This window comes from Podarcis pityusensis (assembly GCF_964106645.2).
Source record: "Podarcis pityusensis genome assembly, chromosome: 12".
Lineage (NCBI taxonomy): Eukaryota > Metazoa > Chordata > Lepidosauria > Squamata > Lacertidae > Podarcis > Podarcis pityusensis.
Window position 1 is genome coordinate 4,300,795 of NC_138037.1, and position 19,432 is coordinate 4,320,226.

Below are 19,432 nucleotides of genomic sequence, written 5' to 3' on the forward strand. Positions count from 1 at the left end.
GTATTCACCAGTCCCATCTTTCGATCTTCTTGTTGTTATCCTTTTTCTTCTTAATAGCCTCTGAGTTGTTTCCACAGGCGAGTTAAAGTAAGCAGTATTATGCTTCTGTGTGAACTTTGTATGGCTCTCCCTTTTTTTTTTAAGCTGGTAAGTCTTTTGTTTGCAATAAATCCTCACACGCTGTTATTTATGCCGAATCCTTCCAAAAGTTCTCCTCGGGTGGCAGACGCCATCTTTCTCAGTTCCGATGAAATAGAATCTAGGCGTTTGCTCATTAATTTCCCCAGACAAGTTGCACCATAAATTAGCCTTTTCAGGGAAGATTTGCCAAGTCGATCTTAGAATGCAAGCATGATAACAAAGTAATGGCTCGCCTCCCCCTATGGCTATTAATCTCTGCAACATAGCCTGTCTCGTAATGGCAGATCCCGATTAAAAACTGCGTCACCTTTTATTTAGGGCTGGCGGCGTTTTCATGGGGTGGTCGGGAAAATCCAGAGGTCTGTGGATCCTCTGGTGCAATTCAAGAGTCCTCTTGCGTTCAAGGTGCGCTAATGTCCCTGATCTCCCACCTCAGTGTCATTCCAGAATTCTTTCTGATGCCCGTTACGTGACCTCCAAAATTAACCTGGTGGATCTAGCAGGCTCAGAGAGGCTGGCAAAGACCAAAGTAAGTCCGGTGGGAGAGCTTGTTTTTGCCTGCAGCCGGTGAGTTAGCTAACTTCGTTTTAAGTGGTCAAGAAGCTACCTTTCCTTTTACACTAACGGAAAAAGAAATCCCCATGACAATGTGTGCATTAAGTGTCTGTCTCTGTGTGATTGTGTCGAGGGGATGCTCATTTTGTTGTCACTTTGCGGCTGGTACCGAACTGGGAGGGGTAGCTAATGCCGCAGAAGACAGAATCAGAATTCAAAATGGCCTTAACAGATTGGAGAACTGGGCCCAAACTAACAGAATGAATTTCAGTAGGGAGAAATGTAAGGTTCTGCGCTTAGGCAGGAAGAACCAGACGCACAAATATAAGACGGGGGACTCCTGGCTTACTAGCAGTACATGTGAAAAGAATCTTGGGATCTTGGTGGACCACAAGCTTAACAGTGTGATGCAGCAGCAAAAAAGGCTAATGTTATTCTAGGCTGCATCAACAGAAGCATAGTACAGTGGTGCCCCGCAAGACGAATGCCTCGCAAGACGGAAAACCCGCTAGACGAAAGGGTTTTCCGTTTTTGAGTTGCTTCGCAGGACGAATTTCCCTATGGGCTTGCTTCGCAAGACGAAAATGTCTTGCGAGTCTAGAGATTTTTTTTTCGCTTTCCCCCCCCTTTATCTAATCTGCTAAGCCTTTAATAGCCTTTAATAGCCTTTTAGCAGCTAATCCCCTAAGCCTTTAAGCCTTTAATAGCCGCTAAACCGCTAATAGCGCTAATCCGTTAAGCCGCTAATAGGGTTGCTTCGCAAGACGAAAAAACCGCTAGACGAAGACTCTCGCGGAACGGATTAATTTCGTCTTGCGAGGTACCACTGTATCTAGATCAAGAGAAGTAATGGTACCATTCTATTCCACCTTGGTCAGACCACACATGGAATACTGTGTCCACTTCTGGGCACCACAATTTAAGAAGGATGTTGACAAGCTGGAACGTGTGCAGAGGAGGGCAACCAAGATAATCAAGGGTCTGGAAACCAAGCCTTATGAGGAATGGTTGAAGGAGCTGGGGATGTTTAGCCTGGAAAAGAGGAGGCTGAGAGGAGATATGGCAGTCGTCTTCAAATATCTCAAGGAAATGTGCTTTTAATGTGTGGTGTGTACACAGCCCAACTTAGTGTGTTGCTCTCTTGCATTTTAATTCTGTTTTAAATTTGCTGCTGTTGTTTAGTAATCATGTGGTTGTTTGTCTATTCTGTTTTTCTGTGTTAGCCACTGTGGGTATACAGAAAAGCCAGATAAAATAATTCAAGTCCTCTTGCTTCCCCTTTTTAACAGTCGGAGGGGTATGGACTGAAGGAAGCAACTTACATCAACAGGTCTCTGTCGTACCTGGAACAAGTTATTATTGCGTTGGCTGACCGTAACCGGGAACACGTTCCTTTCCGCCAGAGCAAGCTCACTTACACCCTGAAGGATTCATTGGGTAAGGACTTGGGTTGGTGGTACTGGCTGGAGTGTTGGGTTTGGACGAACCCGGGTTCAAGTCCCTGCTCATGTCAAATCTGGCCTTGACAGGGCTGTTATGACACTACGCCGACACTCTGAGTTTAGTTTAACATCACCTGATCTCTAAAATGTAGTTGCTTCTGTTCCCCCTTTCTGTTAAACAGCTCCTAAAGTGGCCAGGAAAAAAATTAAGTGCCATTAAAATTTATAATTTATTTGCAAGGTTCCCATTAAAAAGAAAATCATCTCTCTCTCTCTTTGTGTCTCTCCTAGGCGGGAATTGCAACACGGTCCTCGTAGCCAACATCTGCAGTGAAGCCATCCACATTGTGGAGACGGTAAGCCTCCTGGCGGGGACTCAAGGGACTGAGACATGGATAGAAGTGAAGTGACCGTTCCAGGTGTTTAGGGCACATGCACCCAAATGAAAAACTGGGATTGTTTGAAGGCAGGGAGAGCCAATGTAGCAGCCTCCATATGGACTACAGCTCCCTATCATCCCTGGCCTTTGGTTGTGCTGGTTGGATTTGATGGCAGCTGGAGTCTGGAAATTGCTGGAGAGCATCACGGGCAGGGTATAAATAAAATATTCTTATTCTTATTCTTATTATTATTGGGTACCCCTGGTTTAAGGTGTGCTCTACATAGGCAGCAGAATGAGAGTGGACTGTTCCACTTCAGACTGCAGGTGGGATATCTGTGCAACGCCACTTCTAGCCTAACTGCACTGGGTGCCACATTAGGGTATACAGTCTGCAACCTGAATTCTCCTGTATGTGATTGAACCCCACCCATACCCCGGTCCTGAAAGACCTACACTGGCTCCCAGTATGTTTCTGGGCACAATTCAAAGTGTTGGTTCTGACCTTTAAAGCCCTCAACGGCCGCAAAGGCCCAGTAGACCTGAAGGAACGTCTCCACCCCCATCGTTCTGCCCGGACACTGAGGTCCAGCTCCGAGGGCCTTCTGGCAGTTCCTTCACTGCGAGAAGTGAAGTTACAGGCAACCAGGCAGAGGGCCTTCTCAGTAGTGGCGCCCACCCTGTGGAACACCCTCCCACCAGATGTAGGTATATGTAATAGGCTTATGTTACAAAATGAAAATGGATTTTGAATTTGGAAAAAAGAAGTACAAAGATTCACAAAATGTTTAGGAGTATGCGTACCCCTGCATCCCCCCAGAAAAAAAGCACTGAGCACACCTAACTTAACATCTTTTCTGTCCTTTTTTCTCTGCATAAACCCATATACATTAACATGCCAGTCCATTTCCAAGCCCCTTTAAGAGCAAGGGTGGATTTTTGCCCTGCCCCCCGGCACTGGAACCTTGTGGTGAAGGGCAGATAAGAATTCAAAATAATTATTTGGCATTCAGATAGGCTCTTGGGCACGGTTTTCTTGACTCCAGGACAATTGCTAAGTGACATTCATTTCTCTTCAGCTGTCCACGCTGCGTTTTGCCACCAGAATGAAATGGGTGACCACTGAGCCAATTGTGAATGAAAAAATAAACCCTGAGGTAGGTGCTACCCTGTGTGGGCAATTCCGCTGGCTGGCTGGCTGGCTGGCTGGGAAGAGAGGTTTGGTCAGCGGATGAGTGGTTAGTAGGACGTGGGTGGCGCTGTGGTCTAAACCACCGAGCCTCTTGGGCTTGCTGATCAGAAGGTCGGCGGTTCGAATCCCTGCAACGGGGTGAGCTCCCATTGCTCGGTCCCAGCTCCTGCCCACCTAGCAGTTCGAAAGCACACCAGTGCAAGTAGATGAATAGGTACTGCTGTGGCAGGAAGGTAAACGGCGTTTCCGTATGCTGCTCTGGTTTCCGTCACAGTGTCCCGTTGCGCCAGAAGCGGTTTAGTCCTGCTGGCCACATGACCCGGAAAGCTGTCTGTGGACAAACGCTGGTTCCCTCGGCCTGAAAGTGAGATGAGCGCCACAACCCCAGAGTCACCTTTGACTGGACTTAACCATCCAGGGGTCCTTTACCTTTACCTTACCATAATAATAATACAGTGATACCTCTGGTTGCAAATGGGATCAGTTCCAGAGGCCCATTCACAACCTGAAAAGAGCTCAGCCTGAATTGCTGTATCTGCGCAGGTGCGCGGTGCAATTTGGTGTTTGTGTGCATGCACAAAGTGCGATTTAGCACTTCTGTGCATGCGCGAGCGGCGAAACCCGGAAGTAACCCCTTCCGAGTTGCTGCGGGACGCAACCTGAAAAGACGTAATCTGAAGCGTCCGTAACATGAGGTATGACTGTAATAATAATAATAATAATAATAATAATAATAATAATTTATTACTTATACCCCACCCATCTGGCTGGATTTCCCCAGCCACTCTGGGCAGCTTCCAACAGGAGATTAAAAATACATTAAAACATCAGTCATTAAAAAACTTTCCTAAACAGTAGGAAGTGAATGGGGTCACTAACTGCTTGGGCTGTGAGACCCTACCTGCACATGGTCCGTGGGTGAGGGTCTCGCACGGGGATTCGAACCTCCGACCTTCTGATCGGCAAGCCCTAGGCTCTGTGGTTTAACCCACAGCGCCACCCGCATCCCTTCAATAGTTGTAAGTCACCCTGATTACTGCAAATGCACTGGAAGGCTGTTTCTTAATTTCTGCAATAAAAATAGAAGAACTAGAAGAAATATAGCAATATAAATCTCTTCTTGCTGGCTGAGGTAGAGTAGGGGTGATCGCGGCAACCAGGAAGGACTGGAAACTGAAATGCAGCTCTGGAACTTTCTACTTCTCTCTCTCTTTCCCGCTTCATTCTCACCTTTCATTCTCTCCCTTTGCTTAGCGAATGGTGAAAATTCTGGAAAAAGAAGTCCTTTACCTGAAGGAGGAGCTGGCCATGCACAACAGCTTGGTGAGAATCAGCCTCTGGGGACGCAGTTAGGCTTTGAAAATGACGGCCTCTCAAGGATTCTTGAGGAGGGAGAAAGGTTGTTTTCTGCTGCTCCAGAGAAGCGGGAACGGAGCAATGGAACCAAACTACAAGAAAGAAGATTCCACCTAAACATTAGGAAGAACTTCCTGACAGTAAGAGCTGTTCGACAGTGGAATTTGCTGCCAAGGAGTGTGGTGGAGTCTCCTTCTTTGGAGGTCTTTAAGCAGAGGCTTGACAACCATATGTCAGGAGTGCTCTGATGGTGCTTCCTGCTTGGCAGGGGGTTGGACTCGATGGCCCTTGTGGTCTCTTCCAACTCTATGATTCTGTGATTCTGTGATTCTGATGGTGTTTCCTGCTTGGCAGGGGGTGGGACTCGATGGCCCCTGTGGTCTCTTCCAACTCTATGATTCTATGATTCTTTAGCTGTGATTCCTGCATTTCCGGGGGTTGGACTAGATGATCGTTGGTACTCCCTTCCAGCTCTATGATGGTAGCATCACCCAACCCAGATTGGGCCACCTACCGATAAAGGGATGGTGAGGAAACTTTAATACACAACGTGGGGTGGGCAGCTGGACCGTGCTTCTCTCCCTCCTCCCCATAAACTGTTCTTAGCCACTTTTCTCCTGGCCCTGGGGAATGGGGGAGAATTTGATTCACATTTAAAGGCAAATCTGCCAAATCCAAAACAATATACAAAGCAAAGCAGAGCTGTCCTTTGTCTACCAGTTCCACCTGGTACGCAGGCTGAGACCCTCCCTGCCCACAGACTGTCTTGCCAGAGGTGTGCATGCTCTAGTTATCTCCCGCTTGGACTACTGCAATGCACTCTATGTGGGGTTACCTTTGAAGGTGACCCGGAAACTACAACTAATCCAGAATGCGGCAGCTAGATTGGTGACTGGGGGCGGCTGCTGAGACCACATAACACCGGTCCTGGGAGATCTGCATTGGCTCCCAGTACGTTTCTGAGCACAATTCAAAGTGTTGGTGTTGACCTTTAAAGCCCTAAACAGCCTCGGTCCAGTATACCTGAAGGAGCGTCTCCACCCCCATTGTTCTACCTGGACACTGAGGTCCAGCGCCGAGGGCCTTCTGGCGGTTCCCTCATTGCAAGAAGCCAAGTTACAGGGAACCAGGCAGAGGGCCTTCTCAGTGGTGGTGCCCGCCCTGTGGAACGCCCTCCCACCAGATGTCAAAGAGATAAACAACTACCTGACATTTAGAAGACATCTGAAGGCAGCCCTGTTTAGGGAAGCTGTTAATGTTTAATAGGTTATTGTATTTTAATGTGTGACATTTTAATGTATTTTTAATCTTTGTTGGAAGCCACCCAGAGTGGCTGGGGAAACCCAGCCAGATGGGCGGGGTACAAAGAATACATTATTATTATTATTGAAATTCAGATTTCTCCGAATTTTGCACTGCAGTTGTCCAGCCATAGAAACAAGCAACACGCACACATCATAATGGCCAGCCTTTTGCTACAAGACTGGTTGGTATAGTGCAATGACTAAGAGACTGAGCTATGATAGTGAACAGATTACGCTAGTAGGACTGCAAGAAGTTCTGTAAGGAGGACTATCTCAAATATTGCAAGACTATGAGGAGAATTATTAGTTAATGATAATTAAGAATAATAGAAAAATTAAGAAATGCAGAATAAGGGAGAAAGAACGGAAAATCATCAGGGGTGATGACGGAAGTCTAAAATATTGTATAAGATGAGAAGATATGTTATATGATTGTTGGAAAGGATATGTTAAAAAGACTAATACAAATGTATATATATAAAAAATCAGCGCAGTGTGGGGACTCGCTTCTGCGGTGCCAGAAATCGCGTCTGCGCATGCTCAGAGACTGAAAATCGCGTCTGTGCAGACGCCGGAAATGTGGCCGAGCACGCAATCTGGGCCACAGGAGGGATGTCTGCTGAGTAAACCGGCCCAGGCGAGGTAAACCTTGCCGGCCCCTGTGTTAGACAGTGGAACCAACTCCCTCGGGAGGTTGTGGACTCTCCTTCCTTGGAGATTTTAAAGCAGAGGTTGGAAGCCATCTGTCATGGATGCTTTAGCTGAGATCCCTGCATTGGGTTGGACTAGAGCAGCAGTTCTCAACCCGTGAGTCCCCAGATGTTGTTGGACTACAACTCCCATCATCCCTGAGCTCTGGGCCTTGCTAGCTAGGGGTGATGGGAGTTGTAGTCCAACAACATCTGGGGACCCACAGGTTGAGAAAGGCTGGACTAGAGGATCTCTGGGGGCCCTTCCAACTCTGTGATTCCATGAAGCATTGGACGGAAAGCGATTTTGGCATGGCCAGGAGAACTTCTAGCATTATGGAGAACAGGGATGGGCCTGCCTCTCCCGTCACCTAACTGTTGACCTTCTGTTCTCTTACGTTTGCAGCTCAACCGCCCTCCAGTGTCTTACGAGCCCCTGAATGAAATCCAGGTGGCAGAGATCAGCTCTCAAGTCCGCCGTTACCTCGATGGAACCATAGATGAGTTAGATGTACGTACAGTCATACCTCACGTTACGTTTGCTTCAGGTTGCGTGTTTTCAGGTTGCGACCCGCGGCAACCCAGAAGTACCGGAAAGGGTTACTTCTGGGTTTCGTCGCTCGCGCATGCGCAGACATGCAAAATGATGTCACGCGCACGTGCAGAAGCAGCGAATCGCGACCCTCGCATGCGCAGACGTGGGTTGCATTCTGCTCATGTTGTTGACACAGCGATTCTTCAAACAGCTCTTTATTCAGATGCCAGAACAGAACTGAACTGAAGGGCTCAGTCAGCCTGCTTATATAGAGCTCCAGTACCTTGTTACTGTAACAACTTTCTAAAACTATCCAATCACCGAACGTCACTTTCGATCCTTCATTTGCATAACTATCTACAGTATCCCCCTGCTGGCCCAGGGTGAGAACTTCAGTACATAACACATGTTGTGAACGGATCCCGTCCCCTCCGGAACGGATCCTGTTCGCAACCAGAGGTACCACTGTAGTTGTCATCTTGCAGATCCAGGGGGTGTCTTCAGAGATGGGTTGGGCAAATCATAGTTTCTTGCTCATTCGGAAGCAGTGAGGCCCAAGGCAGGGCCATACGGATTAAGGGGAGATAAACACAGTCTGGCTGCAGGATCAGGCCAAAGGCCCCTCATCTAACATCCTCTTCTCATAGCGGCCAACCGGGTACCTCAGCAGGAAGCTAATTTGACCCTCTCATTCATGAGTAGGCAAACTAAGGCCCCGGGGCCGGATCCGGCCCAATCACCTTCTCAATCCGGCCCGCGGACGGTCTGGGAATCAGCGTGTTTTTATAGGAGTAGAATGTGTCCTTTTATTTAAAATGCATCTCTGGGTTATTTGCGGGGCATAGGAATTTGTTCTCCCCCCCCCTTCAAAATATAGTCCGGCCCCCCACAAGGTCTGAGGGGCAGTGGACCGGCCCCCTGCTGAAAAAGTTTGCTGACCCCCACTCTCATTTTACCGTGAAACATTTGGAAACGTCGGCCAGACTGCCTGCCTCATTATGTCATTCCCTCTGCTTTGCCAGATTTTGAGCATCAGACAAATCCACGAAATATTCAACCAGTTCAAAATGATCTTGGGGTAAGTGCTTTGGCTTGCCTGTGCTTACATCCCGCTGACGCCTGCACTTAGAAACCCTTCACTGGTGTTCGTAATTCTCACTCACGCCGTCCACCTACGATGCCGTTGTCAGGGCTGGAGTCGGACGCAGGCCAGCGAGAAAGAAAGCAAATCTTCGATGCCAGTGAAGTTAACGCTTTATTCAGCCTCGTGGTCTCAGCAACCCTTCCCAGCAGGTCTTGCCTTTATGGAGCAGTTGCCAGAACTGAAGGACCCCTCCTCTACCACCCTTAAGATGACTCCTCTTCTGGATGTTTCCCAAGCACTATCAAACTGTGTCTGCACACCTCTGACCTCTGTTCCGCCCTCCTCATCCTGCTCTTCTGCACTTCCTTGGAGACCAGCAGGGAGGGGAGCTTGTCGCAGCAGGAGGGGAAGACTCCCTGGATTTTTCTGCAGTCTCTTGACCCCGCTCCTCCGCTTCAGCCTCGGAGTCTGCACTGCTCCCTGTCACAGGCTCTTCCTGCTCACTAAAGCCTATTGTCCCTTCAGCTTCCGACACCTCCTTCCACCAATCTTCTCCCTCTGACCTCTGCTCGGTGTCCCACCACCAACCCCCTGGCTCTTGAGTCTCCCTCCTCTAGGTTTTCGCTTGGAGGTTCCCCGGCTGGTGCCTCGCATTGCTTCTCTTCACCCAGCCGTTTTCCTGCAGAACATCACATCTGCTTGGTATTTGTTAGGGAAGCCTTCCCCAACCATGGTTTTGCAGTACAACTCCCACCATCCCTGACTATTGGACATGCTGGCTGGGGCTGATGGGAGTTGTAGTTCAAAAAGTCTGGAGGGCACCAAGTTGGGGAAGGCTGTGTTAGGGTATACAGTGGTACCTCAAGTTAAGAACTTCATTCATTCTGGAGGTCCGTTCTTAACCTGAAACTGTTCTTAACCTGAAGCACCACTTTAGCTAATGGGGCCTCCTGCTGCCGCCGCGCGATTTCTGTTCTCATCCTGCAGCAAAGTTCTTAACCCTAGGTACTATTTCTGGGTTAGTGGAGTTTGTAACCTGAAGCGTATGTAACCCGAGGTAGCACTGTATTTCATGGACGCACAGACACAACCTCCATTGATTCTCTAGAACTAGGGTGGTGAACCTCAGGTTCAGCTGCCATGTTTCTCTCTGGCCATATCTTCTCCCCATGCTGTACCTGTTGTGCTCTCAGGCTAGGCATGTCCAGAGGAAGGAATTAACTCTTTATTGTCAAAAGTACACTTGCTGTCAGGAGCTTGTCCTACACTCGAGTAGGACTCTGGTAGAGACACATGCCCGACTGGCATGTTCTCTCCCTCCTGGTCGATCGTTCAGGAGCTTCAAAAGCTTTCTTCAGCCCGAACATCACAGCGACCGATGCCCACAGACACCGGCACACTTAGGGATCTACAGAGTCTTCACAGCATGGCGTGGCAGACCTCAGCAACTCAGCATTTTGGCTAATCTACTTTATTTACATATGAACACACATGGAGCACTGTAACATGGCTCCCTCTCTCTCTAGCATCAGACAGCAAAGAGAAAAAGAACAAAGGACAAGAGTCCCACTTCACGGAACACAGTAACACAAACATCCTGTCTCCATCACTTCCCACTCTGTGGAGTCAAAACATATACCGTCATGTGAAAGACAAAAGTCCCATGACTGCAATCATAGATCAGGAATTCTAACACTTGCAAGTTAGGGAAAGGCATGTCCATCAGTCCTATGTCTCAGCTCCTTCTAGGTGTTGTGATGGCCTGGGAATCCGATTCAGAGGCTGAACCGGAGGAATCCCAGCCTGCACAGGAGTCCCCGCCTCCAGGGCCGGCTGAACTGGGGCAGGGCCTTGATTCTGAAGCGCCTGCACCTGTGCCGGATCCTCAGGAGCAGGCACCAGGTGAATCCACTCTGGCTCCGGAGGTGGTTGAGGACTCAGTGCCTACAGGTGAGTCTCCCCCTGGGTCCAGTAACCCTTCAGCCTCTCCTGAACTGCAGAGGCTCAGGGCAGAGAGGCGAAGGGAACTGGTTTCTCCCAGGAGGAGTGCTCGCCTTAAGGCCAGGAGAGGCGGGTCTCCTGGGGGCCGGGACCGCCCCTGGCCTCAGAGAAGATAAAGGCCAGTCAGCCCGGTCCCAGGTTGCGGGAGCAACGTCGTTGAGTACCTGCTCTTGCCCGGACCCAGACCTGACCTTCCAGTGATCCTGTCCCCGCCCGGCTTCCTGCTTCGGACCTCGCCTCGCTCCTTGTGAACTGTTTCCAGACCAGTGACCCAGGACTGGACTTTGACTACGCCAACGGTAACCTTCCCCCCGGGACCAGCACAGGTGTGCACCCAATGAGGCAGTTGCCGCAACAGAGAGACCCTGACCTCGACTTGCGCCTCTCCCCCACCACCAAGCTGTGCTCAGGCAGGCAAAGACTACACTTGCGTGCCACCCGCCTTTTTCTCCTCCCGCTTCAATCCTCTCCTGGTCCTGGGAGAAGGTGGAGCAGGGGTAGCGGGTGCAGGAGGCAGTCATGACAGCTCAGCCCAACGGTATGGGTGCATGGTTCTCTCTCCCCCCCCCAAAAAAAATCTATTCATTTTATAACACAACTGAACAACACAAACAGAAAAACAAACAATACAAACAAATTATTGTCTTATCCTTATTTTTTCTAAACATTGTTAGGTGAGCTTCCCCAAGTCCCCCTATCTGATTTACATATACAGTACAGTGGTGCCTCGCAAGATGAAATTAATTCGTTCTGCGAGTTTTTTCGTCTTGCGAAGCACGGTTTCCCAAAGTCTTCAGAATCACCAAAGTCTTCAAAAACCTCAAAAAAGGCTACCACACCGCATGCTATGAGTTGCTCCTCGATGTCACCCTGGGTATTAACGGTTTTAAGAAAAAGGAAACAAACTTGCAAGACGTTTTCGTTTTTTTCGTTTTTCGTCTTGCGAAGCAAGCCCATAGGGAAATTCGTCTTGCGAAGCAACTCAAAAAACGAAAAACTCTTTTGTCTTGCGCGTTTTTCGTCTTGCGAGGCATTCGTCTTGCGAGGTACCACTGTATCATAATTTTTAACCATTTTTTAAACCACACTTACTTTTACCCTAAAAATCTTCACATTTTATTCACTTACAAATAATACTCTTTTAAAATACACTATCTTCTGCTTCTGACCCTACAGCCTATATCCACTTCCAAAGCTATTCTAAGATTTAAATATTAACATATTTTTTCAAAGATTCTTTAAACTTCTTCCAGTCTTCTTCCACCATCTCTTCTCTCTGGTCTCGGAGTCTCCCAGTCAGTTCGGCAAGTTCCATATAGTCCATCATCTTCATCTGCCCTTCTTCGATAGCTGGTAAATCTTGTTGCATGTTTCTCTTTTTTAGCCAGCAAGAGCAGGAAGTGGAAGCCAGGCTGCGGAATAAATACACCCTGATAGACAAAAACGACTACGCAACCCTGTCTGCAGTTCAAAAGGTTGGTGTTTGTGCACTAGCATACGTGTGTGAGAGAGAGAAGGAGGGAGGGGGAGAGAGGGAAACCGAGATCATTGGGCTGGAGCCCAGAGCCCAGTTCAGCATTTGCATTTCAATTCTCCTATATTTGGTTCCACTTCAAGGCCCACCCCGGAAAACTTATGAGAGGCATTGCAGCCCGGCAATATTTTGCGGGCCACGCATTTCAGATGGCTCTGTTTGTCCACATCAGAAAAACACGGTTCTCTAAAGCTCAGTGTTTCCGTGTCCCGGCCAATTTCCACTCCTAACCTGCCTCCCAAATTTAAACCCATGCAATCCAATTCGACTGAATAATCCTGGTATCCTAAAAACAGAGGCGGCAATTGCTTTTGAATGCCCGTTGCCAGAAACTGCAGGAGACAGTGGGCCCTCACGCTCGGATCCTGCTCTCAAACATCCCATAATAAGCACCTCTCTTCTCATGTTCTGATGTCGTCAGAGTTTGGCTTGTGTGTGTGTATGTAAGTTGCTGGGGAGGCGGCACATTTCCCAACGAGTGGAATCCCAGCTGCAGATTCCAGGGGCAGAGATTTGAAACCGCTTAACAGCCCCTCTGATCTCCACTGTCGCCAGGCAGGACTGGTCGATGCCGAAGGCCACCTGGTTGGGGAAGTTGACGGGCAAGGATTTGGCATCGGAGTCGCTCCTTTCTCATCCAAGCCCGGAGGGAAGAAAACGAAAGCAAAGCGAGGCAAGGAGCAAGTCAGGTTGGTTCCCTCCTGTTCCCACAGTCAGGCGTCTTCAGGTCGGATTTCTTACGCTCCCGTGGGCCGTGGCAAATGCGGACCCCTGAGCATTGCTTCTCTGCCTGCTGTAGTGGCAGGGTTGGGAGGTTGGCAGCTGGGTTGTGGACCCTCCTGTGGCCGAGAGGCAGGAGCCGGTGTGGGCAACACCAGGGCTTCTCTGTGCCCCCTCACTGCAGATTAATAATAATAATAATTTATTTATACCCTGCCCATTTATACCCCCAGCCACTCTGGGCGGCTTCCAACAGAACACTAAAATACAATACAGTGGTACCTCGGGTTAAGTACTTAATTCATTCCAGAGGTCCGTTCTTAACCTGAAACTGTTCTTAACCTGAAGCACCACTTTAGCTAATGGGGCCTCCTGCTGCCGCCACGCCGCAGGCGTGTTCTCATCCTGAAGCAAAGTTCTTAACCCAAGGTACTATTTCTGGGTTAGCGGAGTCTGTAACCTGAAGCGTATGTAACCCGAGATACCACTATAACCTATTAAACATTAAAAGCTTCCCTAAACAGGGCTGCCTTCAGATGTCTTATAAAAGTCTGGCAGTTGTTTTTTCTCGTTGACATCTGGTGGGAGGGTGTTCCACAGCGCGGGTGCCACCACCGAGAAGGCCCTCTGCCTGGTTCCCTGTAACTTGGCTTCTTGCAGGGAGGGAATTGCCAGAAGGCCCTCAGCGCTGGACCTCAGTGTCCGGCTAGAACGATGGAGGTGGAGACGCTCCTTCAGGAGCGTGCTGGACTGCACAAAATAAGGGGAAAGGAGGTGGCCAGGGAGAATCATGTATCTTTCTGATCCCTGAATACGGGAGAGGCATCGGAACAGAGCAGGTCTTGAGCAGAGCAGGTGTTCTGGACTGATTGGACGCAGAGGAATGGTGGGAGGAACCAGCTGGGGGGACCCCCTAAGGGAGTGGTGGTGGTGGGAAGACTGGGAGGAGGTGGTGTCGGAAGCTGAAGAGGTAAGAGGGCTCAGTGGGCTGGGAGAATGTGGCAGAGGGGAGTCCAGAAGCAGAAGCAGGAGAGTGGAATGATGGAGGCCAAGAGGCAGAGTTGAATCAGGCTGGTGAAGAAGCATGGGTGTCTCCTCCTCACTGGTCTCCCAGAACCCAGAGAGGCATGAGGTGGGAGGAGCAAAGGCAGACATGCCGGCATCGTCTAGGGTTGCTTGTGAAAGATCCGGGAGAGGAGGAGACTTAGGCAGCTTTGGGAAGGCCTTCAGTCTGCACAACTGCCTCATAGGGGCAAGACCTTCTGAGAAGAGCTGCTGTCCTCATTAGGCCTGACACTCCTGAGCAGATCCTGTTTCTTTATTGCTGGCTCGCTCCTGATGGCGGAGCATGCATTGCAGGGGGCTGGATTAGATTGTCCTTTGGGTCCTTTCCAACTCTACAATTCTCTGGTCCTGGCTCTGAGAACTGTATATACCGTATTTTCGCTCCATAAGACGCACTTTCTCCCTCCTAAAAAGTAAGGGGAAATGTGTGTGCGTCTTATGGATCGAATGCAAGCGGGAGGCTCTGCTTAGCGCTCCCTTTAAAGAGTCGCATGGAGCGTGTGTGCGTCTCTTGGGGGCTTTTCCCGAGGAGGGAGAAGGGCAGCCCATCAGTCCCTTCTCCCTCCTCAGGGAAAAGCCCCCAACACACACTCCACACGGCTCTTTAAAGGGAGCGTGGCTCTTGGGGGCTTTTCCGGGAGGTGGAGGAAGGGACTGATGGGCTGCCCTCTGACCCTTCCCCCACCTCCCGCAAAAACCAGCAAGAGCCGCACACACGCTCCACGCGGCTTGTGAAAGGGAGCGCTGAGCAGAGCCTGGGATGCAGACAGGCTCTGCTCAGCGCTCCCTTTAAATAATTTTTTCCCCTAGCTTTCCCCCTCTAAAAACTAGGTGCATCTTATGGAGCGAAAAATACGGTAATATGCCCCCTTTCAGAGGCACCAAAGGCTCCCAGAGGACTGGAAAGCTCTTGCAGGACTTTTGATCTCTTCATCACCGGTCTTCCCCTTGGCCAGCTTTGGGTGCTGGTCCTCAAAGCTGCATCCTCAAGTGCCCCAAACTAGAGCTGAGCACCTCCCAGTTTTGCTGAGGAAGGGTCAGGTCACGGCCTCAGTGGAGCTCAAGCTCAGCCCTGGATCCGGCCATAAAACGTTGCCCTCTTCTTCTTTCCCAGTCCCACTCTGAAGAAGGAAGGCTTGGCAAGTCCTCTTTCTGGGAAGGACCTGGAGACCCTTTCTCCTTCCCGCAGCCAGGTAGGGGCAGTCACCAAGGACCCGGAGGCAAGGGAGGGCTTGATCCGCGAGCAGGACGCCGTCAGCTTCGAGACCCATCGCTCTGACTCTGCGCCAAGAGAGGAGCCCAGCACGAGGCCCAGGTTGGTTTTTTGCCTCTTAGGAAGGTCGTGAGCCCTGTCTGTAGCCGACTAGGGTGCTGTTCCGAAAACTGATGGTGGGGATAACCACCATCTCTGCGCCTGCGCGCACCCACCGTTTTTATAGTTCAAATTCACTCAAAGCCAGATCAAGGGGAGTAATAGTACTGCTCTAGTCTGCCTCGGTCAGACCCCACCTGCAGTCCTGTGTCCAGTACTGGGCACTCCAGTTTCAGAAATCTCTGGGCGCCACAATTTAAGGAGGATATTGACAAGGTGGGACGTGTGCAGAGGAGGATGACCAAGATGATCAGGGGTCTGGAAACCAAGCCTTATGAGGAACGCTTGAAGGAGTTGGGTATGTTTAGCCTGGAAAAGAGGAGACTGAGAGGAGATAGGAGAGCCATCTTCAAATATCTTAAGGCAGCGATGGCCAAACTTGGCCCTCCAGCTGTTTTGGGACTACAACTCCCATCATCCCTGACCACTGGCCCTGTTAGCTAGGGATGATGGGAGTTGTAGTCCCAAAACAGCTGGAGGGCCAAGTTTGCCCATCACCGTCTTAAGGGATGTCACATGGAAGAAGGAGCGAGCTTGTTTTCTCCTGCTGTGGAGGGTAGGACTCGAACCAATGGCTTCAAGTTCCAAGGAAGGAGATTCTGACTCAACACCAGCAAGAACTTTCTCATAGTAAGAGCAGTTCAATAGTGGGACCGACTTCCTCAGGAGGTTGTGGACTCTCCTTCATTGGAGGTTTTTAAACAGAGTTTGGATGGCCATCTGTCATGGATGCTTTAGCTGATTCCTGCATTTTAGAGGGTGGGTTGGACAAGATGATAATAATAATGATTTATTATTTATACCCCGCCCCTCTGGCTGGGTTTCCCCAGCCACTCTGGGTTGCTTCCAACAGAATATTAAAATACAGTAACCTATTAAACATTAGAAGCTTCCTTAAACAGGGCTGCCTTCAGATGTCTTATAAAAGCCTAGTAGTTGTTTTTCTCTTTGACATCTGGTGGGATGGCGTTCCACAGAGCGGGTGCCACCACCAAGAAGGCCCTCTGCCTGGTTCCTTGTAACTTGGCTTCTCACAGCGAGGGAACTGCTAGAAGGCCCTCGGCGCTGGACCTCAGTGTCCGGGCTGAACGATGGGGGTGGAGACACTTCTTCAGGTATACTGGACCGAGGCCGTTTAGGGCTTTCAAGGTCAGCACCAACACTTTGAATTGTGCTCGGAAACGTACTGGGAGCCAATGTAGGTCTTTCAGGACCAAGGTTATATGGTCCTGGTGGCCACTCCCAGTCACCAGTCTAGCTGCTGCATTCTGGATTAGTTGTAATTTCAGGGTCACCTTCAAAGGTAGCCCCACATAGAGCGCATTGCAAAGACTCTTGATCTCCCGTTCCAACTCTATGATTATGACTCAGGCAGACTCTTAAGGGGCTTATCACCAGCCTCAAAGCTCAGCCTTTTCCCACCCTATGCCCTGAAGGGTTTATTTTCCTCCTGGCTCTGTAGGGAAATTCATGACTCCCCACAGAATGTCCCAAATGGTCAACACACACAAACATACACACATACCACCTCTGGCTTGCAATGGCTGGGGTTTTTTTTTAATTGTCCTTCTCTTCTTGACTTGACGTTTTCATCCCCCCAAAAAGTTTTTGATCTGAGTTTCCATTGAAATGAGGGTGCATTTTACCATATTAATGTTTTGATGTTGTATTTCAATCTTGTTTTTAAGTTGTATCTTAATCAGTTTGTTTTTATATCAGGTGTTAGCCGCCCTGAGCCCGGTCTTGGCTGGGTATAAATAAAATTTATTATTATTATTATTATTATTATTATTCTTTGGAAACAGTTCCCCACCTGCAAAGACAGCAGCCTTTGAGGAGTTCAAGAACGAGCGCGGCAGCGAAATCAACCGGATATTCAAGGAGAACAAAGCCATCCTGAATGACCGCAAAGGCAAAATGAACGAGGTTGCCCAGAGAATCAACGTGCTCAAAACGGAGATGGACAACATCAAGCAGGCACTGGACGCCCAGAAAGCTGAACGCGATCAGCAGGGTGAGCAGGGCCTGGGCTGCGTCAGAGAATCTTACGAGTTGGAAGGGACCCGAGGGTCATCTAGTCCAACCCCGAGAGCGGGAGAGACTCAGGTTAATGTTGGGGCGGGGAGAGATGCCGTGCCATGCCTGCCAACTAGGGAGGGGAAAGAAATTCGATTTGGTTTGCGTTTAAACGAGAACCTACCTAAGTCACGCTTTCAGAAGCAGCCTGAGAACTGAAGTTCTCCAAAATTCCTTTCTCCAGATTCTGCAATGCAGTCCTCCCGCCAAGTTACAAATTCAGGGGGAAACGACATTCCTAGATATATTATATTAAGGGCAATCACTCGAAGAAATGTGATTGTCGAAACCACATACCACAATGTGTTCATTAGGAGAAATCGCCCCTAACACAGTGAATTTTTACGTGGATTTTTTTAAAATCACAAGTTGTTGCGGAAATGGGGAGATGAGAGACTCATTTCCAATATGTACGGTAATTTAGCTTCCATGGACGCGGGTGGCGCTGTGGGTTAAGCCACAGAGCCTAGGACTTGCTGATCAGAAGGTCGGCGGTTCGAATCCCCGCGGCGGGGTGAGCTCCTGTTGCTCGGTCCCTGCTCCTGCCAACCTAGCAGTTCGAAAGCACGTCCAAGTGCAAGTACATAAATAGGTACCACTCCAGTGGGAAGGTAAACGGCGTTTCCGTGCGCTGCTCTGGTTCGCCAGAAGCGGCTTAGTCATGCTGGCCACATGTACGCCGGCTCCTTCGGCCAATAAAGCGAGATGAGCGCCACAACCCCCGAGTTGGTCACGACTGGACCTAACGGTCAGGGGTCGCTTTACCTTTTAATTTAGCTTCAGGTGCCCTTGAACCTCCTCCCTCACCCTGCCTTGGTGTGGCAGATAAAAATGCAGTTTTATATGCCTCTGGCCAGGCACTTAAATAGATTCCTAGCCCAATAGGAAGAGGCGTCTTCGCCACCTTTATGTATCTTTTGTTCAGTGTTCAGAATTCATTCCAAAGTGCATTTTTCAGCGCTCCTTTCTCTCTAGCCGAGCACACCTGGGAATGGCCTTTTCACATTTTAGCCTTTTCCCTCTGTGTGGAAGCGTTTTTGCTGGTCACCCTGACCTGAGTCTTCCTCCTTTTCCTTCTCTATTTCCTTCTCCACCTCCTAGCTCTGGAGAAAGGTAAGGCAGAACAACCGGTCCATTTCCCTGATGCATCCTCCCATAAACACAAAGATATTTGGAATGAGTTTACACAGAATATATGAGGTTATTGACAATTATGTGTGTGTTAGGACAGTAAGAATAGGAAACCGTAGCTTGGATGCCCAAATTGTTACATAGCGAGACATCTGTGTATTAATATGTGGTAATGTAACAGTATTCCCCACCCCCCATTCTCACTTACTTTCTTTCTTTCTTTTCTCATTCTTCTCTTTGTATGAATGAAATTACTCAAATAAAATGTTAATCAAAAAGAAAAACCATCTGTTTTTATCTTTTTTTAAAAATTCATTTTTATTAAGTTTTCCACTTTAACAATCCAATCAAATCACAACAAATATTCCAAATTATACATGTACATATCAAATAATCCAAATATTCTGCCAAATGATAATTTTTTTAATGGGGCTTCCCATGCTTCAAGTTTGGTTCTGATCATCTCGTATCTCTACTGCTTTTCATAGTCATTTCTGATGGTTCCTCTAATTCTTCCTGTTGTTAACCTTCCTTCTTTCATGGCCTCCAAGTTGTCCCCACAAGCGAGTTGAAACAAACAGTGATGTATTTCTGTGTGGATTTTATGTCTATGATTCCCCTCCATAAGTTTGCAGCATCTCCTCACACGCTGGTTTTTCTGCCAAATCAATCCAAAGGTCTTCTCGCTGCTGGCAGCCGCCATCTTCACTCAGGTTTTTTTTTTTATCACCCATATCCTTTAGAGCAGGCGAGTGGGTGGTGAGGAGAGAGGCCACTGGCGAAGTTTATACTGGTTTCCAGTTTCACCAGCATTGACAGGATCACACTTCAAAACGACCTTGACAGATTAGAGAAC

The 19,432-nt window shown here is 48.9% G+C and overlaps 1 protein-coding gene across 1 annotated transcript in view; it reads left to right on the forward strand.

The window, feature by feature from the left end:
- The window catches only part of KIF9 (kinesin family member 9), a 37,175-nt gene that overhangs the window by 9,549 nt on the left and 8,194 nt on the right, over positions 1–19,432 (forward strand). Inside the window, exons 7-17 of the mRNA XM_080974054.1 lie at positions 578–670; positions 1,986–2,133; positions 2,430–2,494; positions 3,597–3,674; positions 4,964–5,032; positions 7,465–7,569; positions 8,616–8,671; positions 12,063–12,153; positions 12,768–12,901; positions 15,112–15,312; positions 17,175–17,383. Of these exons, the coding sequence (XP_080830180.1) occupies positions 578–670; positions 1,986–2,133; positions 2,430–2,494; positions 3,597–3,674; positions 4,964–5,032; positions 7,465–7,569; positions 8,616–8,671; positions 12,063–12,153; positions 12,768–12,901; positions 15,112–15,312; positions 17,175–17,383 (1,249 nt within the window). The remainder of the gene's footprint in view (positions 1–577; positions 671–1,985; positions 2,134–2,429; positions 2,495–3,596; positions 3,675–4,963; positions 5,033–7,464; positions 7,570–8,615; positions 8,672–12,062; positions 12,154–12,767; positions 12,902–15,111; positions 15,313–17,174; positions 17,384–19,432) is intronic.